This window comes from Hemicordylus capensis, chromosome 10, assembly GCF_027244095.1.
Source record: "Hemicordylus capensis ecotype Gifberg chromosome 10, rHemCap1.1.pri, whole genome shotgun sequence".
In the NCBI taxonomy this organism is placed as follows: domain Eukaryota; kingdom Metazoa; phylum Chordata; class Lepidosauria; order Squamata; family Cordylidae; genus Hemicordylus; species Hemicordylus capensis.
In genome coordinates, this window is record NC_069666.1 from 19,819,730 (window position 1) to 19,844,623 (window position 24,894).

The 24,894-nt window shown below is 45.9% G+C and overlaps 1 protein-coding gene across 5 annotated transcripts in view; it reads right to left on the minus strand.

Annotated features, from left to right (window-relative positions):
• Window positions 1–24,894, minus strand: part of CCDC33 (coiled-coil domain containing 33) — a 243,129-nt gene that overhangs the window by 131,357 nt on the left and 86,878 nt on the right. For all 5 annotated transcript variants that reach the window (XM_053273156.1, XM_053273159.1, XM_053273158.1 and 2 more), the window contains 4 exons: window positions 23,626–23,735; window positions 15,026–15,127; window positions 4,466–4,557; window positions 3,260–3,380 (listed from right to left, as the gene is read on the minus strand). In XM_053273156.1, coding sequence (XP_053129131.1) covers window positions 3,260–3,380; window positions 4,466–4,557; window positions 15,026–15,127; window positions 23,626–23,735 — 425 coding nt within the window. The remainder of the gene's footprint in view (window positions 1–3,259; window positions 3,381–4,465; window positions 4,558–15,025; window positions 15,128–23,625; window positions 23,736–24,894) is intronic.

Below are 24,894 nucleotides of genomic sequence, written 5' to 3' on the forward strand. Positions count from 1 at the left end.
GGTGGCAAATCAGAATATTTGTATTGAAAAGCAAGGCTTCTGGGAAGAAAGCTTTTCTGTCTTGCTATAGAGGGGCGTATCTAGGGTAGGGGAGGCAGGGCATGTGCCCCGTGCGCCACTTGAAGGGGGCGCCATTTTGTAAAATTAATTTTTTTAAAAAGGCTGCCAAAAACAAAATGGCCACCACGCATGCTCAGATGGCCTCTGTGAGGCCCTAGAGGCCAGCGGGGGGAGGGGGAAACTTTGCAGACCACCCACGGCCTTTAGGAAGTCCCCTGAAGGGGCTACAAGTAAAAAAAAATATTTAAAAAATTAATATAATATAAGACACTGTACACATATTCAGATTGGCACTATGTACAGAGAATCAGGGCTTGTGAATACTGAGCTGAAGTTTATGAGCTAGGATTGTATTCATTTGCTCTTACTTTGCTTCTTATGATAAGTGAGTTAAATGTGATGTCTTAATAATATGGCTATTAATGGTGAGTTTGTCTTTGAATCAGTGTGAAATCCTTAGTATTAAGACCCACTGGGAGTTTCTTGCTCTCTTTCTCTCATTTTAACTGTCTTTCTGAAATACTAGAATAAATTTCAAGCAGTGACACAGTTTATTCTGCATAGCCTTTAATTATTTTCATAGTATCTGGGAAAAGCCAAATTCTCCATTTATTTTTAAAACTTATGTAATAGTGATGCTACAATGCATAGTAGAGAATTAGACAGGCACTTCTGTTTAGTTTTCCAAGTACACCTCCACATAGTATTTGGGTATTTCATGAGCCCCAGCATACTGAAATTTGTAGTTTTCCAGCATTTTTTGGTCTGGCTAAGTCCACTGCTAAATAGTTTTTGAAATATTAAAAGATTAATGAGCTTGATTTGTATTTTTCAGCTGCTATTATGGTGAAGTTATCTTAAAGATGGGTGTCAGATGTTTGGACAGGGGGTGAAATTTCAGTGCTTGCCCTAGGCGCTATTTTCTCTAGATACGCCTCTGTTGCTATAAGCTACAGAGGGGCAGACGCGATGCTGGGCTGAAAAGCAGGGTTCACTCTGTTTCCCCTCCCATCTGTGTGCAGAATGAGTTTTGTTCTGGGTGGGAGACTTATTAATGCATTCAGAGAGGGGCCTTCCTGATTCAACCTGCGTGGGAGCGAAAATTAACTGAATGGCCCTCAAAAAATGTGTGTCCGCACACACGCACATCTTAGAGAGAACACTGCTGAGAAGGGACAGTTGCTTTCCTCTTGCTAAGTATGAGAGCCACCACTTTTAAATGCATATCTTGACTTGATAGATAGAAGGATAAACTCAGCTAGAGCCAGCGTGGTGTAATGGTGAGAGTGCTGGACTAGGACTGGGGAGACCCAAGTTCAAATCCCCATTCAGCCATGAGACTTGCTGGGTGACTCTGGGCCAGTCACTTCTCTCTCAGACTAACCTACTTCACAGGGTTGTTGTAAGGATAAACCTAAGTATGTAGTACACCGCTCTGGGCTCCTTGGAGGAAGAGCGGGATATAAAATGTATAAACAAACAAACAAACAAAGATACTTTCACGTACAATGCTGCTAGGTTCTGCACAGCAGTGTGCAACATCTGCCGGACCCTGACTGTAGCCCATAATCCATGAAGCTGATTTTAACTATTTTACTAGATCATCTTATTTTAGTTAGTAACTTCATTTCCCTTTTTACCATATAATATATTTTATAGTTTCTCTCTCTCTCTCTCAACACGGTAGATGTTTTTTATTCATTGAGAGTTGTATTTTATAACTGATTAATTTTATGTAGCAGATTTTAAAATCCCGACTATTATCCATTTTAGTTAGCTGCCTTACTATCTTAATTAGATGTTTCATGCTATATTTTAATTATATATTTTATAATTTTAGCTACCTCGCTTGCACTTCATAGTATATATTAAATATCTTGTATTTTTAGACCCTCATTCCATTAGTCTTAACTGTAATACAAATCTCAATCTTATAGTTTATAGTAGTAATGCATGTAACATTCATTTTCATAATAATCTGATTGCCTTATCTATTTTACTGTATTACTGTATTATAATGTATTACTATATTATATTATATTACTGTGCTGGTCTTTGACTGTAATAAAGATGATTGATTGACTTGATAGACCATATCTTGATAGACCATATCTTGACTTGGTAGACCACTTGATAGGAAGTTTGCTGGCACCCACAACTAGAGAGGGACTTAAAAACAACCTACACACACATACACACAACACCAGCACCACAGTCACTAAAGAGAGGCTACTGTTATGAGCTGAAGAAGGGGACCATTAATTTGGGTGGCCATTAATAAACATTATCTAAAAGGTATCAAGCTTAAACAGGTTGTCCAGTGAATTCTTCCTTCCAGTTAGATCTTATTGTGGGCTCACCCTGACCCCATGTAACACTATGCTGGCCTGAATGGGGACAGTCACTCACCCTCTGCTAAATAGAAGAGGGCATTTAAAGAGTGCCTTTTTGTCCAGTTTTCAGCGATGACTGGGGGATAATCTGAACCCTTCTGCAAACTGCCTTAAGTTCAGGGGCACTTCATCCTAATATTTCTTCAAAAATAATAATGGCTCACACGATGCGGAAAATTATTCAAAGGAGTCCCACTGAAGAGCACGAATAAAAAATCAAATTTTGATTTGAATTGAATCTGAAAAGATTCAACCTGTAGGCGGGGAAGGGGAGGAGAGCCGTCTTTCAGCATTTTTTTTAAAAAGGAGGTACCAAGGCACCGGGAAATTACCTTTGATATGCAGAGCCTGCGGGGGCGGGGGAGGCAGCGACCCGACCGGCCATCCCCCTGTGGCCCGCCTGCCACTGCTTTTCAAAACAAGAGGTACGGAGGTGCTTTTCAACTGCTCCTGAGTGTGGTAACTGCAAAGTGTTTAGCAGTGGGGAGACAGTGACCGAACTCACCATCCATCCCCATGTCCTCCTGGATGCTCACACAGGGCTACCCCTTTAAATGGCCTCCATGTACACATGAATGTAATCATTGCAGCTTTCTTGTAAGATAGACTTGTACAATTATATCCATAATGCATACGGAGTTAGGGGGTGAAACTCAATGACAGAGGCTTTCCGGAAGTCCCCTTGCGGTTTCATAGTAGAGCAAGATTCAGACATTCCTGATAATCTCTTTGCCAACACATGAGCTACTCAACTGGTTCCAAATCCATCCCACACAGAAATCCCTTAAATACTTCTTGGCTTGTACCTGGGGGTATCCCTGGTTGGTGACTCGCGGGACATCAAAATCTTCCATTATGGGATCTGGGAAGTTGACAACCGTGAACGGGGCTGGAGAAGCATCATGTGACCGGGATGCCATCTCTTTTCTAGATAAAGAGAAAGAATTCAGCAGTTTTGATAAGGTCTACTCTGAAAAATAATTTGAAATGCTTAAGATCTGTTGTTCTCTGCAGTCAATCAAAAGTGTTCCATACAATTAACTAACCAACGAATCCACTAAATGTTGTAGCCATAATGAAAATCCAGTTTGGCAGATGAAGTGTGTGTTCCTCCAAGGGAAAGGAAGGGTTTTCCTGGACCTTTTTGACTCCAGACTCACAGGGTGAGAACAGCCATGGTCAGCCAGAATAAGCCAGGGAGGAGATTACTTCATCACCTTCATCCTCCTCCTGGCTCACTGCATCCAGCCAATTCCCTTTCCAGGGGAACTCCAGCTCCCATGCACAAGAGCAACCTTCATCACCGCCAGCCTTGGCTTTAAACGCCCTAGTATGGAGCCAACAGGACTTAAAGCCTACTCCAAGCACCACTCCCTTCATGGTCTCACTTCCTGCTACCTGCCACGCCCAACATGGCTGCTCCACTGGAACTGTTCCCTGCAGCTCTCTGTTTTGCCTGCTCAACAACCCTACTGGGACCCGACCAGCCTGGAACCATCTCACTCCCGCTCCCTTGCGGGGTGGGGGGGGAAGCAGAAGCCCCAAAGGAGGGATGCCGCACTCTCCACTGGTCTGCAGAGGGCCATGCAGGCAACCAGCTAACATGGCATCCTGACAATATGCACATAGGTTTGATCTACAAACTTCCTTGGAGTGCAAATTGTCACACAACCAGTGGTGGATTAACGGAGAGGCAGAGTAGGCATTTGCCTATGGCGCCAAAATTTGAGGTGCAGCGAATTTTGCCCCTCCTCAAACTTTGCTGCCCCTCTCCGTGAGCAGTGGCAGCTGCAGCAAGGATGGAGTGGTTGAGGAGAAAATCCCCCACCCCCCACTTTACCTTATTACAAAAAAAGGCAAACCTTTTTTATTTAAGGTAAGAAGGTGGCAAAAGCCTTCTTGCTTATGGGCAGCAAAAAGCTTAATCCACCCCTGCACACAACCCCAAATAGGACCAGATTGCCTTTGTTTCCCCCCCCCCCCCGGCCCTTCCCATGCCCTGACGTACTCACGTGTAAGCATTTACATTATTCACAATTCGAGCAATAGCTAAGATATTGCTCTCAGGTTTTGCTAGAGATTCATTGATCCCCTGGAGAAAAACCTGAAATCGGAGAGAAAGAAGATCAACTTTTAAATGACCTAATAACATTATGAGAAGGCGTGTTCATACTGACAGTCACGGATCCCTAAAATATCACCTCTTGGTACCTTAACAACCTGAAAATAGCTGACCAAGGGAATTGTTTGGGAAAGCATTTGGAGATCATTTTGTTCAATTCTTTGCACTGAGAAAAGACGACAGGCTGCTTATCTGCGATTACGAAGATTCCTCAAGTGGTCCTCTGTGCAGTCACAAAATATAATTTTGGGGTATTGGATGTTATGAATATATTGTGCTTTTCACCAGAGATTGCACAGAATGGTTTACACAGCAAAAGGAATAACAACAAATAATGTATTATTTATGTTTCTATGTATACTACTTTGAGAAATTTATTTGAAGAGCAGTATATAATTAATAAGATGGTCCCCTGTCTCCAAAGTGCACACACACACACACACACACACACACACACACACACACTAAGGCAGATACCAGCAATAGCAACTGGAGGGTTGCTGTGCTGGGGCTGGATAGGGCCAGTTGCTCCCCCACTGCTAAATATAAGAGAATCACCACTTTAAAATGTTTCTCTTTGCTCAGTTAGCAGCTGTTCCCTGTTCTTGAAGGGCTTGGAGTCTAAAAAGAAACCCGAGGCAGACACCAGCAACAGCCATTGGAGAGATGCTAATGGGGAGAGTAACAGTAGGAACACCACCACTCTACCCCTGCTAAATATAAAGAAAGCCACACTATATATACAGTAGAAGGTGCTAACTTTGTCCACTTAGTCAGATTTGCCATGTATGTGTGTTGGGTTATGTGTAAATTGACCATAGGGTGCTCATAGACCTTGAAATTCTCTGAAATGGGGAGGAATTCAGAGACAGAGTTGCGGGGAGTCTTGGAGGCCATGGAGTTTAACCTCCTGTTCAGTTAGGAACATAGGAAGCTACCTTCTGAGACAGACCATTGGTCCATCTAGCTCAGTATTGTCTTCACAGGCTGGCAGCAGCTTCTTCAGGGTTGCAGGCAGGAGTCTCTCTCAGCCATATTGTGGAGATGCCAGGGAGGGGACTTCATAGAGCAGCCCCATCCCCTAAGGGGAATATCTTCCAGTGCTCACACATGTAGTCTCCCATTCAAATGCAAACCAGGACTGACCCTGCTTAGCAAAAGGGGACAATTCATGCTTGCTACCTCAAGACCAGCTCTCCTCCAGATTGATAATGCCCCCAACAAAGGGCTGTCCAGCTCTGCTTCATGACCTCCAGACAGACCACCACCATCTACTAGTTCCGTTGTCAAACTGCTCTTACTATTAAGAAGTTTCTCCTAACGTCCAACTCACATCTATCCTGCTGTCACTTAAGCTCTTTAGAACCATCCTGCCCTCTATGGCAAGAGAGGATGGGTTTTTGCCCTGCTCTGTGTGATGATCCTTCAAGGAATTGAAGAGTGCCACCATGTCCACTTTTGTCTTCTTTCCTCAAGAGTAAATACAGGTGGATCTCATAATCTGCAGGGGTTCTGTTCTCAGCTACAACCATGGATAACAAAACTGTAGAAAGCAAGGCACTGAGGATAAGGTGATTGGTGGGGTTGGGTTCCTGAATGCCTTAAAAAGTGCTTTAAAAGGCTGGGAAAGGCAGAAATAAAAGAAATAAAGTGCTGCACCGTGCTCTGTGAGTCTCCAGCTGCCCAGCAATGCCCCTCAATTCCCCAATTTTGGTGATTTACCACAAAAAAATCACAGGGTGGGTGTCTTGGAAAAAAGAGCCACAAAATGGCTCCTTTCAGAAAAATGGTGGCCGGAAGCGACTTCAGAGATCATTTTCAGCCACCAAGGAAAGCCAGATATGCAGATTTTTAACCCCTTTAGAACCATGTATACCGAGGTCAGGTCTCCATTGCCTGACTGCAGATACGAGGAACCATTTGTGTTGGGACTGCATGTAATGAGGTCCATCTGTATATCCAGTTCTTTTGATCTTTCCTCACAGGGCTTGTTTTCCAGACCTTACAGACAAGGTGTGTGCTACCACAGATAAATCCTTCTCTCAAGTAGGCACCCAACTCACATGAGAATGTGGGGGCATCCACAACCAGGCTTCCAAGGAAGATCTTCTTAACAGCTGGGCAGAATCTTGTGGGAGAAAGCAGGGGCCTAGATACATAGGCAGTTCTGGATTGCAAACATCCAGAGGAGAGCTGGTCTTGTGGTTGCAAGCATGAGGTTAAGCAGGGTCCACCCTGGTTGAATGGGAGACTTGAGCACTGTAAGATATTCCTCTCAGGGGATGGAGCTGCTCTGGGAAGAGCAGAAGGTTCCAGGTTCCCTCCCTGGCAGCTTCTCTAAAATAGGGCTGAGAGAGTTTCCTGCCTGCAACCTTGGAAAAGCTGCTGCCAGTCTGTGAAGACAATACTGAGCTCGATTACTGAGCTGACTCAGTGGGGCTCTTCACACGATTAGTGTGAAGGGCTTAGCCCACTCTCCCCACAGATGATCAAATGGCAGCCCTGGGTGACTGGATTAGCTGCCCACATGACGGCTCTGTCATGGAGCCTGCGGGCCTGTAGGGATTGGGGGCCGTGCAGCCCTCCGAAGTTCCAGGATGCCTCTCACAAGCACATGGGGCATCCTGGAGAGACCCCCCCCCTCAAGTCAAGCAGCCTCCTGATCAGAGGTCTACACGTGTGTTGCCGTACACCATGGCAAAACACGAGCAAGAAAATTAGGTTAACAGAGCACTTGCTCCATTAACCTTAGCTAAGGGGAGGGGTATTTATGGAGGAGAGCTGCCGGAAGCCACACTGCTCCCGTTGCAACACACGATTGCCCAAAAGCAGGCTAAGCTCCCTGCCTCCATATATGGCAGCTTCCTATGTTCCTAACTAACACACCAACCCACGCATACAGACAAGTCACCACTCTGTCTGTCTGTTTGTTTGTTTGTTTGTTTGTTTGTCTTTCTGCCTTGACCAAGGCACCCAAAGCAGCTTAGAAACCACCATTTGAAACACAACCTGTTTGTAAGTTGAGGACTTCCTGGAACTGAATAAGGTAGGAGGCAGTGTTCCCTCTAACAGGGATTCCCAGATTCCTTGCACTTCTTCTGCAGCAAAGACGTGGGAGGGGAGAAGAAGGTGGAGTGGAGGCAGATGTCCATCTTCACTCTTGTCTCAGGGCCCACTCTAACCTTGCTATGCCTCCTGGGAGAAGGTGATCCTTCAGCCCTGCTCATCCCAGACTCTTCAGGACTTTATAGGTCAAAACCATATAATTGAACTGTGCCCCAAAATGAACTACTAGCTAATCAAGTTATTGGCAGGATAAATCCTCTCCTGTCCCTTCTGTTCAGCAGCCTCACAGCTGTATTCTAGACCAGTTGAAGTTTTGGAACTCTCTTGCTAGTTATGTATTGCGCATTGCATCAATCTAAGCTGGAGGTTACTAAGGCATAGATAGGCAACATTCGCATGTAACGCAGAACTGCTGTTGAATGGGCCAATGGTTCCGTGGACATTACATCCAAACAAGGGCAAATGGGGTTAGGCATGGTGATGAAACTGATAGCTGAGTTTTGTTGCCGCAACCCGAGGTTCCAGGCAGCCTGCGGTATGTCCAAATTTGGAACCTTCGGGCTTCCCCTGGAACCGGAGTTTGAGAAGGAAGGTCTTCCCTCAACTCCAGCATGATTGGCTGTGCTGGCTGTCCTTCATTCAAGAAGGAAGTCTACATAGCCAGATCCCCTTCTTCTCTGCAGTCTTGCTGACTGCAGAGAGACTACAGTACATCCAAATTTGGACAGGAGATTGGAGGAAAGGGGGTGTGGAACCACAGGTCAATTGGACCTGTGGTTTCATGTTACATGTGAATGCAGCCATAGCACTCCTTCAGGCATCACTCCTAATCAAAAGGGCTCCATTACAGGCATTGAGATCTGCATTTCCTCAGCACCCTTGAATCTGCATTGATCTGCTGATTTCTAACACTGATCTACATGATCTGCATTTCTCCAGCCACAGTTGATCTCCATTGATCAACTAAGATTATTTCTAAGATGGATCTATAGGATATGCCTTTCACCAGTACCTGTTCAACGTGATCTGCATTTCCCCAGCAACAATTGATCTCCATTTGATCTATTGATTTACTGTATAAGATCTGCATTTTGATCTATTGATTTATAAGACTGATCTGAAGGATCTGCATTTCACCAGCAACAATTTATTGTCCTTTGTATGATAGGAAAACACCCCACAACATTCTCTAAAACAGAAGCATTTTGAGGAAAGATCTCTGGATCCCAAGCAATCAATGAACCATTATGCAATAAACAGATCAGGTGGGGAAACCCTGACATCATAGACTTGCCCTCACTTCTCCCTCCGTGACACCATAATCACTGAAGCGGCTCCCAAACAGATAAAGATGATCTTGTAATGTTTCTTCAAGATGAGAGAGAATGGGATGGTATCCTCCCTGCCCTTCTAATCAATCCTACACTGGGAATAAACATGCTTTTCATCTGGGAGCATCATCATCCCGTGAATGTAAATACAAAGAGCGGCCAGCTGAGATCAATGCCTGCCTCGTGATCCTAATGGGGATTAGCCCCCATGATGCTAAACGTGCCACAGCATATCCCAGGGGGGAAAGATCTAGGCAGCTGATTGAATGCTCTCATCTTTGTGATGCTGCTAGGAATACAAAGAGCTCTTTCCATTTTCAGGCAGATGGACAGGGAAGGCCTGAAGCCTGGAGCACCACGCCTTGCATGGAGGGCAGAATCTTACCATCTCTAATGCCCATAATCAATTCACACACACCTACAACAAACAGACATAGACCACATCAATCATCGGGAATCCTGGCGTTGCCTTTTAGCTTTCCACCTTTAGGGGGCAGGTTGGATTCAACCAAGCAGGAACTTGAGGGGTGAAGAAAACTAGCTTCAGTCTTTCATTTCAAGAAACATGTAGAACCAGCACCAGTGTCGTAGGTGATGCCAACATCTGTAATTGCTTGGTATGAAGTATGAATTTGCCCAGCTTGTATGCATTACATATCAAATGCCATGTCTCCGACCAGTTCTTTTTACTATTCAAAATGCAAAATGTGATTCTGCAGATGCAAAATAATGAGCTTAAAGACTATTTATTTTTTCCGACCAAGTCTTGGACACTAATCAGTGCTCAGAAAGAGCTAAGCAAATGCCCTCAAAGGGTGTTTTTTTTTAAGGTTTCATGGAATTATGGACAAGTTCAGGGGAGGCCAGGGTCGAGAACAGGAGAGATGTTCAATTCCTGAGCCTGTCTTACCAAGCAGGGGGAGGTGGTTCTTATTCTATACACCAGGGATTCTCAATGTTGGGTCCCCAGGTATTATTGGACTTCAACTCCCATAATCCTCAGCCCCAGTGGCCTTTGGTTGGGGATTATGGGAGTTGAAGTCCAACAACATCTGGGGACCCAACGTTGAGAATTCCTGCTATACGCCATACAGCACAAGTTCTCAAACTTGGGTCCCCAGATGTTGTTGGACTACAACTCCTATCATTCTCAGCCACGTGCAGAGTGGCACACCCAGAAAAGTGGTGGGCAGCGGAGGAGCAGGTCAGGACCTGCTTATCTGGTTTTTAAAGGAACTGATCCCCATCCCGCCAAACTGGTTCGGATGCGGGTGTCCTAACCAGTTCGGTGCTTCCCTAAGGAAGTGCTGAACAAGTCTGGACACATCCTTACATCTGGGGGCCCAGGTTTAAGAACCCATGCTCTACAATTTATACAGAGCTCCTATATATGCTTTCTGTAAGGCCCCTATGACTTCAGCAACAACAAAAGGGAGGACACAGGGGGTTTTCTCTCAGCCTCTATTCAAGAACTTCACTGGAAAATATTCGCTGGTATTTAACACCTTCGGTATTAGCCCGATTTTCTCAACAAAACTCCATACAGTGTTGGAGGGGTTGTAAATAGAAAGGTACATATTATTATATGTGGTGGACTTTTGAGAAAATTAAACCTTCTGGGAAGAAAATTTGTGTTGAAATTCGCAATAGAATGAATCAAAGAGTAGATGATTCTCCAGATTTGGCTTTATTACATATTTTTACAGGAAATAATACTAAAATTAAAGACAAAGAATTAGTTATATTTTTAATCCTGGCTGCTTAAGCAATTATGGCACAGCAATGGAAACTATGGGATAATTTAAATGTGGAGAGATGGTATAACAAGGTATGGTCATTGGCAATTTTAGGAAAAAATTCTGATAAACTAAAGATAATGAAAAATCAGAGCAAAGAAGCACAATTTTGTCACTTTGGGAAAAAATATATTTCTTATATAGCGTGTAATGGAGGTAATTCTGATCCTATTCACGAAGTTGGGAAATCATGATTATTTTCACATGCTTGGAATAGTGCTTTGGGTCCACTACTAGTAGTGGTCCAATACTATGTAGATAGTTTTGTTGATTTATATCATAAATATGCTATATTGATTTGAATTGAATTATTGATTTGTGTTGAATTAAATTGAATAAATGTAAGAATGTTCCAATAAAGAAGTAGAAGGAGGTGAAAGACAAAACATTGAGTTGCTGCTGAAAAATCTTAAGGCAATAGATAACTTTTTTGTTGCAGCAAAATAGACAATTTGAGTAGCTGTTAAAAATATCAAGGTAAAATGATGTAGTGCAACCAACCTGAGCTGCTGGTACCTGGACAAAAAGGCACTTTTTAAAGTAGTGTTTCTCTTATATTTTGGAAGGAGAAGAACAAATATCCCTACTGAACCCAGGTGCATAGTGTTTCTCCATTGGCTGTTGTTGATATCTCGTTTTCATTTGTTTGGGATTTTTAGACTGTGAGCTCTTTCAGAAGAGGGAAACATTTTCTCATACCATTTGCCGAGTAAACTCCTTTGAGAACTTGATTGAAAGATAGTATACACATATTTTAAATAGTCTGTATTTCAAATATATTTTAATATTTTAGTATATACATATTTGTAGTAATATTTTAAAATGGGCTTGTAATTATTGATATTAAGTTGAGTCATAATTACAGGAGGACCTCGTTACTCACAGATCCAGCATTCGTGGTTTCGCATATCTGCGGTTGGGTAATTGACACCCGACCTCGGTATATGCGAGGGAAACCAAGGGGGAAAGGGTTAAATCCATGTGTCCATGACGGTCTGAACAAACATACGGCCTGCAAGATTACCTATCTTATCTATAAGGAGACGAGGTAAAGTGTAAATGTTGGTAATGAATTCTGGAGAACTTAGAGTAGATTTGTCAGATGGCCATGAATCATTGTTTCCCAGTCTTGCATTGCAGTCACCTCCCAGTATGAGGGAGGCTGAGGAATATAGAGAAATTAAACGTGTAAGATATAACTCCACTGCCTTCCAATGTGCTCTTATCTGCTTACCACCATGCAAAGTGGGTAAATATGCGTCAACACATAAAATCCTACAGTTGGCAAATATTAATAATACTGCTAACACCCAGTCTTCATAATAGGGGATTTCCTCAATTTGAACTCTTAGATTTGGGGATATAAGTGTTGCCAATCCTCCTCGATTTCTACCTCCCCCCCCCCAGGAGCTGGCAATTGCTGGGGTCACAAGTAAGGATCTCAAAGTTATGAGTGTATTTTAAAATTGCCATTTTTAGATCTATGTATATGTTTATTTTAAGGATATTATGCTATTTTATGTCATTTACCATTGTATCTCTCTCTTTTGGTCATTGACTATAAATAAAGTAATCTGAAGCATGTGTCCGTGGATCGGGGGTGGCTGGAGATGACCTCGGATGTCATTCCCAGCTGCCATTTTGTGCTCAGAACCCATTTTGTGGCTCATTTTAAAAGTTTTTTTTTTTTAACTGATTTTTCACCACAAAGTGAAGGAATGGACACTGATACTGATACAACTACCTGATACTGACATAGGAAGAGTTCAAGGTGATAGGCAACAGGGCAATAGAGTTAGGGACATAGGAAGCTGCTATATACTGAGTCAGACCATTGGTCTATCTAGCTCAGTATTGTCTACACAGATTGGCAGTGGCTTCTCCAAGGTTGCAGGCAGGAGTCTCTCTCAGAACTAACTTGGAGATGCCAGGGAGCGAACTTAGAACCTTCTTCATGCAAGCATGCAGGTACTCTTCCCAGAGCGGCCCCATCCCCTAAGGGGAAGATCTTAACAGTGCTTACATATAGACTCATTCAAATGCAAACCAGGGTAGACCCTGCTTAGCAAAGGGGACACTGCATGCTTGCTACCACAAGACCAGCTCTCCTCCCCAGTTGTCGCGAAATGATGCCCAAGCAAACCACACTGGAAAGAGTACCGGATGTCACCACTTCCAGAGGCAGTGATGCCAGAGGCAGTGATGCTGATCATCTGTTCACCCAACTGCATTTTCCCTCAAAGCAGCACTGCAATTGATTTGTCCTCCTGACAAGCAGCAGGTACTGGTTTCTATCCAGAGCCTGACAATGACAGGCAATTTCTGCAGGAATTATATGACAACTGCCAAGTGCTGAGAAAATTTGTGTTAATGCAGCATTCACGGTGGCTTGCCCTAATGGAAACGATGTACCTTGTCATCCCTTTATCACTTCAAATTCTCATCCAAGTTGACAGCCCTTTTCTTGCACTCCTCTTTTTCTCTAGCACAAAGTTCTCAGATCTTTTATTAAGGCTGCATATAGACATATATCCATTCAGCTATGAAAACATGCTCACCACACATTTGGCACATGTACAGGGTTCTTCTGAAGATCAAAATTGCTTCTCTAGGTCTGAGTATTTAGCTTGCTCTACTTTGGCTCTTTTCCTGATCTCTGGCTTGCTGCTTTACCCCACTTCCGAATTTGTCTGCTTGGCCTGACCCTTGGCTCCATTCCTGACCCTCTGGATTGCCTGGTCATCTACCTGATTTCCAGCTCCCAGTGTCACTTTGACCATTGCCTTTTCTAGCCCTGGCTTTAGCCCTGTGCTGATGTCATGATCCTGACCCCTGAAGTCCCACAAGTAAGAAACGTGGTGGAGAATCTGAGAGAAGAGTCAAATGCCATTGGGAACCTCCACATCAGGTGAACCAGGAGAACCCCTATCAGTACCCCCATCAAGACTTGGGTACACGGCCTTGTCAATATACTTCAATTTGGAGGAACCTTCCAAGGACCTCCCAGCCATGATGGAAGCCCCCCCACCCCACCGCTGGTGTTGCAGGTACCAAAGCTTGTTCCAAAGCAGAAGGAATTTCAACAGGCATATCCCTCCTGTTTTGATCTGGAAGTGTAGGAGGATGTATATCTGGATCAGAGCACTGTTGAGACAGGTTTGGTGGCTGATCTGCTGAAACTGTAGTAGCTTCTTGGAAACAAGAAGTGGCAATTCTAAACTGAGGATATCCATCTTTGTACTTTAGACAGTGGATCTCAACCTGGGGGCCTCCAGATGTTGCTGGAACTTCAACTTCCATCATCCACAGCCACAATAAATTGTAGATGGGGCTAACTGGAGTTGTAGTTCAGCAACATCTGGATGCCTTCAGGTTGGGGACCACTGTTTTAGACTGAATGCATCCCACTGCAGGAAAGAGTACCAGTAGCATAGGATTGAACCATATACTATCTAAGCTACGTACTCTAAGTGGTTTATCTGTGTTTTTGTGTTTGCATTGCTGCTTTTTGTGAAATCTTTTGTGCTTGAAAGGCAGGATATAAGTCAAACAAACAAATAGGCAAGGCCCTTTTAAAAGACCAAAGTTTGCTCGAGGAAGGGGCAGGGCCAAATCATCCTATCTGAACAGCAGGCTACAGAACCTAGCAGTTCCTTGATGAGAAACACTGCTGGAACAACTTCCCCTTCTATTCTGATACCCAGCTCTGAATTCTCCTGATCAGCCCTGGCCATGGTCCTGACCAGTGGTCTTAGGAGCTGTCCAAGGTTTCACGCATCCCTGCTTTTATTGCAGAGGAGACTGTGACAGCATCATAAGCAGGACAGCTGCCTAAAAACTACTACCTACTGCTCCATCTGACACAAAGAATGCAGAGTACAGGCGGCAGAGAGAAGAGGAGGATTTGTGCACTGCTAATGAGAAAAGAGGCACCTTTTCAAAGTGGCGATTCTCTTTATTGAGCAGGGGAAGAGCAACTGGGCCTGTCCATCCCCAGCACAGCATCCCTCCAGTGACTGTTGCTGGTGTCTATCTTGTGTTTCGTGTTTAGATTGTGAGCCCCTTGGGGATAGGGAGCCATCTTTATTTATTTATATAGCTATGTAAAGCGCTTTGGGAACTTTTGTTGAAAAGCTGTATATAAATATTCATCGTATTCATATTATGCTAGCCTGGAGAGTCCCTGCATAAATGTCCCCATACTCACTAACGGATCCTCCCCACTCTTTTGGAACTGGTGGCACAGAACATATTTACCTCCAGGCCTGTGTAATTCACTCCACCATATCGCGGGATGAGGCTGCCTTTCCGGATGATGGTAGCGTACAGTTTTGTCCCTGTCGGGTCCTTCTTCCGAGGCTGTTTGAGGAACAACAATACCACTAAGTGAAAAGAGAGCAAAAGGAGAGAGCGTACCCAGGGCAATCAGTCAAACAGTTTTATGTTTATAAACAGTCCAGATGCTCCATGGTGGCCTCAAACAACCATAATTGACAATAAAGCAGCAAGTGATAATTAAAGCTCACAGTCCCTTGGAGCATCTCTAAAACAATCAATAGCGTTCACCTTCTCTGTTTGGCATTTAAACATTTCACAACCTATGAAGACCTGCTACGCCCTTTCCAATCTCTTTGTGAGAAAAGCAAAAACCAAACTTGCATTCTTGGAGAAGAGGGGCCAAGATAAGAACATAAAACCAACTCTGCTATCCCAAGGCCTATGCCAACCCAAGACCTATCCAGTCCAGCATCCCGTTTCCCACAGTGGCCCACCAGGTTTACCTGGGGAGCCCACAGGCAAGTGGTGAGGGGCGGGCCTGCCCTCTTTCTTGCTGTTGCTCCCCTGCAACTGGTATTTGGCAGCATCTTATTTATTTATTTATTTATCATATTTTTATACCACCTGATATATAAATCTTGCCTCTTGAGGCTGGAGTTGGCCTATAGCCCCCAGACTGGAAGCCATTGATATATTTGTCCTCCAGGAATTTATTTAAGCCCCTTTTGAACCTTTCCCTTTACTCTTTGTATAAATCTGAGCATGGCCACACCACCGAACATTGGGGAAAGAACCCATCTCCAATTCTCCTTCTCAACCACTAAGCTAACCCGGCAACCTTGTGCCTGTCCCATGCTCAAATTAATCAGAAACCAAATTGATTAATTAAAAACTATATTCTTACTTCCATACCTTAAAATAAATTGTCATTTTCAAAGAAGGTGTGACTCTACTTCCCCTGCTGAGAGACATTAATTCCTGATGCTAAGCTGACAATTGCTGATAATAATCAGCTTCCATTCATATGTAAAAGAAGGCAGATTTAACCTTTCACAGAACCATTTTTGTGGCTTGAAGCAATAGGGTATTACAAATGTCTATGTTGGCTGTCTTTGAGAATATCTGTGGTTGAGAATTTAACCTTTTAACAGTTCTTTCCTGCTTCAGGTGCAGAATATTGGCGGGGAGAGGGATGAAACTGTAGAATATTCTTTTCCAAGTCTAGAATCAACAATCCTATTCTTAGATGGCAATAAAGCAACCAAGATGCTCTCCCTATAAACCCCAGGTGACCGATTGGGACAATGAATAAATCAGGCAAAGCATCATGTGGTGAGGAAATCTGGTGGCTGCTGCAGTCTGGAAATGGACTTCCCAGCAATCACTGGAAAGGATAGCTAATCATTATTACCCCATCAATACAACACACTCCATAAAAATCAGTCACTGTGCAAATGAGGGGAGCGGTGCAAGAAATAAAAGGTCAGATTTTGAATGCAGGGAGAGGAAATAGCTAGAATGTCTTGCAGACTGCACAAGATCAACTCTCCACAGAACATATGAGGGTTGTCATCCATTCCAAAGCAGAAAAAAAGCTCTTTTTGTGCTCTCTTTGTTTTCGGATGATACATTCACCTTCGAAAAGCACTTATGCAAACTTGTTGCACACATGCAAGGTAGTGATGCACAGGAAACTTGATTCGGAAACCAGATCACTGCATATCCCATTAAAATGGGGGGGGGGAAATATACATGCCCTTTAACACAGAGGAGAGCAAGTCCATTCCTGCTCCTCCTCCATTTGACCTCACTTCAGTAATCACCAGCGTTCCCCACAGGGTGGAGAGCTGGTCTGGTGGTAGCACGCATGACTTGTCCCCTTAGCTAAGCAGGGTCTGCCCTGGTTGCATATGAATGGGAGACTAGAAGTGTGAGCACTGGAAGAGATTCCCCTCAGGGGATGGAGCCACTCTGGGAAGAGCATCAGAAGGTTCAAAGTTCCCTCCCTGGCAGCATCTCCAGATAGGGCTGAGAGAGATTCCTGCCTGCAACCTTGGAGTGCTGCTGCCAATCTGTGTAGACAATACTGAGCTAGATGGACCATGCGTCTGACTCAATATATGGCAGCTCCCTATGTTCCTATCACATTCTCAGGTATGACTGCACACTGGCAAGGCGTCTCCCAGTTTCCCCTGCATGATGCCGGCACACATGTGGCTTTCGCACGTACATGACTGCCATATGTGTGGTCAGCAACCATGCACAGCCATTACTTATATTGCCACAATGAATCATATTAATCATTTTGCTGCAATTATGGAAGCCCAACCCAGTGTCCCTCATAGATGTTGCTCCACTCCTGTTGTTCACATGGCCTCCACGCATGCACAGAGATCATTTGAAGGGTTAGTACAGCATGGTTTCTATCATACTAACTCCTCAAATGGTCTCTGTCCATGCACCGGGGCCAACAGAGCAGGATGGGCGGAGCAGCAACTCAGGATGCTAAGTTGGGCACCTTCACCCAATGGAGCATTTCGGGAATGAGTGGCAGGTAAGTTTCTCGCAGTTCAAAGTGGTATTTCCCCATCCTCACTGCCCACCCCCCAAGTGGCATTCACTGGCCACTACTGGTCAGGAACAGGGAGAAGGGATTGTGTGCTAGTCACAATCTGGGTCACATGGGGCAGGAGATGCTTCTCCTCCACCCTCAAAACAGTGCTGTGTACACATAAGCACATAAGAACAGCCCTGCTGGATCAGGCCCAAGGCCCATCTAGTCCAGCATCCTGTTTTGCACAGTGACCCACCAGATGCCGCTGGAAGCCACAGGCAGGAGTTGAGGGCATGCCCTCTCTCCTGCAACTGGTACTCAAAGGCATTCTGCCTTTGAGGCTGGAGGTAGCCTATAGCCCTCCGACTAATAGCCGTTGATAGACTTCTCCTCCAAGAAGTTATCCAAACCCCTCTTAAAGCCACCCAGGTTGTTGATTGTCACCACATCTTTTGTGTCAATTTGTACACAATGGGGCTTTTAACACAATTGTGTGGGTGGGCACACAGGGGAGCAGCAGGGTTAAGCCCACCTTCCCCACAGACTATCTGGAGTGGTCTCAGCCACACTGCGCCACTGTGCACACAATCGCCATGGCGGTGACCGGCATGGCATTCTGGAGGCTGGGGGAATCCCACAATGCACTGCATGATGAGTATGGAGCACTGGGAAATTCCCCTGGGGGACTGGCACTCTAGGCACTCATCTCTGTGTCAACCCAAGTTGTGAGCAGCATATACGGACACACGACCCAGGAGCCTGGATTAACGGTGCTTTTCTTCTGTTAAGAGGAAACCCTCGGATAGGGTTAGGTGCTCACTGGCTGCTACTGCTCCTACCTCAAAGCTTGCCAACCCATGCCTGTTTCTCGGGAGTGTTTATGGGGTTTGGAGTCTGCTTGGATGATCTTCCACTGTTACCCAGCTGTTGGTCCTGATAATCAGCCCAATCTTTTTTTAAAAAATCCACAGTTTGATGATGAACATATATCCACATGGAGCTGCCGTATACCGAGTCAGACCACCAGTCCATCTAACATACACAGGCAGGCAGCAGCTCCCCAAGGTTTCAGCCAGGAGTCTTTCTCAGCCCTACCCTGGGATGTTGCTGTGGTCCTAACCTGGGACCCTCTACGTGCAAAGCAGATCCTGGACCGCTCAGCTACTGCCTTTCCCCAGTAACCTAGGCTCCCTTTTTAGCTGAGCAAAAGGAGAATTCTTTTTAATCGATTAATCAAATGGGATACAAGTGCAGTGAAATCAATAATTAACCTCACTAATGAGTGGATTAAAGATCGCAGTCCAAGAAAATATAGGATGTTCTTTATTGGGGACACTGCAGCTCCTTATTCACACACGGCGGGATGTTTTCCCCACCTCCTTGCCGAAGGCCATCCAGCCCTGCTAAAAGGTTTCCTTTGTCTGTCACAAAGCTTTGGATGAAAGCTTTCCCCCAGTGCAGCTCTCATTTTGTGCAGTTTTTACTCACGCTTCCCACTGTCCATAGCTCAGTGGCCAGCTGTGGTGTTAGCTATATATTTAATAGCAGTAGGATGTATGTCGCATGTCCTGTGGTATGTGGCGTATCTTGCGAGAGTTGTCCAGAGGAGAGAGAAGGCAAGGAGTAGGGCTGAGCGGAGGAGGAGTGAGGGCCGAGGAGGTGGCGGCGGCAGTGCTGTGGCAACAAGAAGAGATGTGGCGGCAGTGCAAGGAGGAGGAATGAGGCAGAAGAGCACACTGAGGGCCATATGTACAGGCTGGAAGGGAAGCTCCAGCTTGGCCCTTCTCCTCATGAGGAGACTCGGCAGGGTGACTGACTCAGTGCGCTCTCCTGCCCAAATTGGCCATCCTTCTCACAAGAAAACCCGGCAGGGCAACGCAATGGAGGCTGGTGGTAGGAGCTGGCCTAGGCCACTGTGATGCCGCTTTCCCTAGGAAAGGAAGGGGAGAGAGAGTTGTGGGGGCGGGAGAGAGTTGTGGGAGCAGTAGAGAGTTGTGGGGGTGGGAGAGAGTTGTGGGGGCGGGAGAATGCGAGAGAGAGACAGTTGTGGGGGGATAGTGGGGAATGTTTCACCACCTCCACTGCCATCCCGGATGGCAGGGGTGGCTAATGGAGGGGGGTGGCAGGGCAGGAAGTCGGATTATCCTGGGAGGGGTGAGAGATGGAAAACAAGGGCACAGATGTTCTGCACAGGGCCAGCTAGTTATTAATTAATCGGATTTGATTTCCACCCCACCTTTTGAAGGATCTCTCATTAACATGAAAGGCTACAATACAGTTGCAACATCAAGACTGCTTCTAACCCTCTCTAACACACTGCATCTTCCATTATCGTTTGCTATGTAAACCACTCAGAGCATTTTCTATTGAAAGAACATCTATAAATATATCAGTAATATACATTACAAGAGTGTCTTCTCTGTCATGAACCTCACTGCCTATTAAGATCATTTGGGGGAGGTCTGTTACAGTTATCACTGGCTTGTTTGGTGGAGGCTCAGGACGGGGTCTTCTCTGTGGCTGCCCCAGAGCTTTGGAATGCCCTCCCTGTCAAAATAAGAGTGTCTCCATCTTTAGGATCTAGAAAGATCCTTAAGACACACCTGTTTTCTCACGCTTCTTTAAGTTAAAAAAACCAAACATTTTAAAACTGTTCCAATTGCTCTTATTGTGTTTTTATTTTTGCTGTATTTTTTAAACAATGTACACTGCCTAGAGAGGTATATATTGTGCAGTTTAAAAATGAATGAAACAAACGATACGATATGACATATTTACACACCACTTTTCAACAAAAGTTCCCAAAGCGGTTTACATAGAGAAATATAAATAAATACATACATAAAATGGTCCCCTTTCAGAATTAACGCTTGTGAGCATTGAAAGTGCAAGGAGAGCAGAGAGAAGGGAAGCTTGCCAGCTGCCTCCTCTTCTCCCCCTGTGCTTCCTGCTAGCTTTGGCAGAAATGTGAGGAGAGGTGCTCCTTGCAACGTTTGACAGAGTCAGATTGGCCCCAAAGAGCTGCTCTGATGGTGAAAGTGGGGGGCTCATCACTCCGCTGCCACCCCGACAATCTGCCGCCTAAGGCCACTGCCTCACCTTGCCTTGTGAAAGAGCCGCCCCTGCTTTTATTAATGGCGTCTTATGCAAGTCGCCTTGTGAAACACTGTGCTTGGAAGGCAGAAAGGCAGTTCCCACGATCGACATGAGGCTAGGAGAAGCCTCTGGAGGGTCCCAAGGGCCCCATTACCTGGGAGCAGGGAGAGCAGCAATGGGCTCAGTGGTGCACACACCCCCAACAGTGGTGCGGGGTGCAGTCAGCCTAAGCAGGAAGGAGCTGCCAGTGCAGACAAACCAGGGAGAGGCCTGGGGATGACGCGGCTCAGGAGTCACCGCATGCAGAGGCAAGGAGGTTCCACCCAGGCACGGCATGCAGGAGGGCTGGGGATAGGGAGGGAGGGATCTGGTGAGGGAGGCGGGGGAAAGGGGACACCTGGCTGAATACGGAGCCCTAATAAAGGCAGAGCGGGTGGTGTGGGGTGGGGAGGACTCCAGCACGGCACATGGATTGCTCCATCCTCCATAAAATTGCTATGAACAAGGATGAGAGGGCAGATGGATCCTGGGTCCTCCAGAGTAAGGCTGGGATGTGAGATAACACACCTGCCAGGGCTTGGGAAAAGGAACCCAGGACCCTGCAAGCTCTGAGTTCCAACCACCAAAGGCTTCCTCCCCAACGAAACCCACAACCTCTGACCCCAATTCGGGAGCTGGGCATGCCCTGATGTTTGATAACTTGTTAGATAAAAACAAGATCAGAGGCAGAGAGATGGATCATCATTCGAGCCCCAGCTGGGTAGGATGAGCGTGCCCAACCCAGATTCCATTGGAGATGTGCGAACCGGTCCAGCTCGAGGTTGAGCTGAACCTCAGGGCTGGTTCGGGGGCTCTATGGCTGAAGGAAAAAAATTTTTTTACTCACTTGGGATCGGCAGCCTCAGGGGGTGCTGCCGCAGCCGTGGATGGGTCTCTGGCAGTTCCCCCTCCCCATGCCAGCCTCCCCCCCAGTCTCCGAAGGGCAATTTTAGCCCTTACTGAGGTGGCAGGGGCCATTTTGGAGGGCGCCCTGGTCATCATCATGGCTGGATGGCCCAGCCATGCAAATGGCCAGGGCACATGTGCAGCGGCCTCTCAAATGGCCACTGCCACCTCAGCAAGAGCCAAAATGGCCTGAAAACAGGCCAAAACAGCCCTTCAGAGACTGGGGGAAGGGGGGATTGCCAGAGACTTTCCCCAAGGCTGCAACAGCGCACACACACACACACACACACACACACACACACACACACACACACACACGCGCCCTGAGGCTGCTGAACCTGGTGGTGAGTAAAAAAATATATTTTTTCTTCTTCAGCTCTAGAACCCCTGAACTGGCTAGAATTCAAGCTGAGACAGGCCCTTCGTTCAGGGTGACAAAACTGAACACGCCCGTTCCAGTTCAAACTGAACCGGGCAAATCAGTTTTGTGCACACCCTCAGATTCCATCCCCAGCTTCTGAATGTGATCGGTGGGAGAATCGGCCTACCCAATTGGGGTTTGGCTGACAATCCAGTTCCCCGTCTCCGATCTGATTTGATCGAACACGCAGTCAGCAAACAGGAGTGGGCCGAGGTCTCAAATGCGTCTCCTATCCTAATGTTGACCACGTGAGCAGCCCTAGAGTATAAATCCGTTAACTCAATAAAGAACTTTGCCTGGGCCCCCTCCATAAAACATGCTCATAGCCGCTCAAGCAGTAAAACAAATGGTGTGTCGGGATTCTTCCCCCCCCCCCCCCCCCCGCCTTTGATCCACCACACACGTTGAAAAGAAGGTCAGGAGTTCTCTGATTGCGCAGACCTACCAGCAAGGGACCCACCAACTAATTAGAGAACTCTGCTTTAATTAATGTTTTGCCAAGATCTGTGGGTGGGCAAGGCAAAGACAGAACACCTCCGTTTTGTTGTCTTAAACCTCCTGCAAATCTTTGGCTGCTCTTTCGGCACAGAGGGGCTGAGCAAAAGGGGGCATTTCACAGCTTGACGTGATTCTTCATTACTTTTCCAGGAGTTCTCCTTGTCAGGTGTGGGGAGAAAGGGAATCGCTGGTCTTTCGTTCTTTTAAAGGGACCTTGGGAGCTCCTGATAGCTTATTTCCTTGAGCGCATTCCTCTGATTTTGAAAATCCGACAACCTTTGCCCATCGCGGATTATCACAGTTGCATAATGTCCCCTTTGCCGGATGCCAGTCAACTCACACTAACCGTTTCTTGTATAAGGCTGTTTGTTCTTAAGCCAGGAATTAGGGCAGATTGCAAACATTTCAGAAAAAAAGAAAATATACAAGCCTTATACAAGAAACAGTTGGACAGTTGGTTTGGTGGTAGCAACCAAGAATTGTCCCCTTTGCTAAGCAGGGTCTGCCCTGCTTTGCATTTGAATGGGAGACTGTGTGTGTGAGCACAGTAAGATATCCCCCTTTCGGGATGGGGCCGCTCTGGGAAGAGCCCCTGCATGCTTGCATGTAGAAAGTTCCAAGTTCCCTCCCTGGCATCTCCAAGATTGGTCTGAGAGGGACTCCTTGGAGAAGCCACTGCCAGTCTGTGCAGACAATACTGAGCTAGATGGACCAATGGTCTGACTCAGTATATGGCAGCTTCTTATGAGACAGCACCACACCTGAATGAAAATAGGTGGTTTGCAGATCTGAATATTCCCCCATTCCAAGAACTTCCTACAAACAGCAAGCCAGCCAATTGGGGAGAAGGCTAGACTAGCTCTTCCTTCTGATACATGAGTTTTTCAATATATTTTTTTAATATGATGGAAGCAGTGAACTCTCCTCTGCATGCCCTGTAAGGGCTGCACAACTTGCCTTTTCTGACTTGGGGACTGACTGCTGTCTGTTGAGCCCTGGCTGAAATGCAGGCCATATGAGTGTCTGGAATGGAGCCGTGGGAGATTGTTACACAAGATGACTCACCAATACCAGGGCACAGTGATAGTGATGGAAGGGACGCAGGTACTTCACAGGAATACTGTATCTTGCCAAGATCTCCTTGGTGTCCTTGTCAGCTACTATCAGGAACACCTCTGGAAAAGAAAAGAACAAGAGGACACCTAAGCATCTGCAACAAAACTGCCTGAGGACCCAAAGGCATGCAGAGGGGACGAATGTAGGAAGCTGCCTGATAGAGTCAGGTCATTGTTCCATCCAGCTCAGTATTGTCGACTCTGACTGGCAGCAGCTCCCCGAGGCAGGGGTCTCTCCCAGCCTTACCTGGAGATGCTGCCAGAAATTGAACCTGGGACTTTCTGCATGCCAGGCAGGAGATCTTCCACTGAGCTATGGGAGATCTGTGATCAGATCTCCTAATGTTTTAAAAGGAAGTTGTTAAGCAGCAATAGAGGGCTCTCATTTTGATCAGTGGGGAGGGAGGGCTTACATAGCAAGCTGCCATATAGAGACCATTGGTCCATCTAGCTTAGTCGTGTCTACACTGACTGGCAGCGGCTCTCCAAGGTTTCAGGCAGGATTCTTTTCCATCTACCTGGAGATGCTGCCAGGGAGTGAACCTGAGACCTTCTGCATGCAAGCAGCCAGACGCTCTTCCACTGAGTTATAGCCCCACCCCCTAAGGAGAATATCTTCCAGTGCTCACATGTAGTCTCCCATCCAAATGCAACCCAAGGAGCAACCTGCTTAGCAAAGGTGACAATTCATGCTTGCTACCACAAGATCAGATCCCCTCCCCTAAATTCTCCCCATGCCAATTTCCTAATCTAAATGCCACCCCGTAGTCACTCTTAGTTCTGCAGCAGAAAATAATACAGACACCTGAATTAAGATTGGTTTCCCCCCCCCCCCCGCTGTTGGGATTATTGCACCTTCCCCCGCCCCAAGACAGGGTGTGTGTGATTTAATCCAGGTATTGGTGGAAGGGGTAAGGGTTAAAATGCACTCTCATCTGGTGTCCCTAGTGTGATCAAAACCAGATTGCTCCTGAAACTGCTTTAAAGTAAAAAGTAAAATTCCAGCCTGGCCAAGAGAAAACAGATTAGCACCAGCCTACACACAATCGCCCTCCATTTACTCACCCCCAAACTCCCCTTTTGAAGAAGAAATACAGAAACAGACTTGCTTGTTTAAATTGCTTATACAACCCAAATCCAAATTAAAAGCATCCACAAGGGATCCCAAACTCAATTACCTCATCTAATCTAAATGCATACCTTTTATCCAGCCTGATGA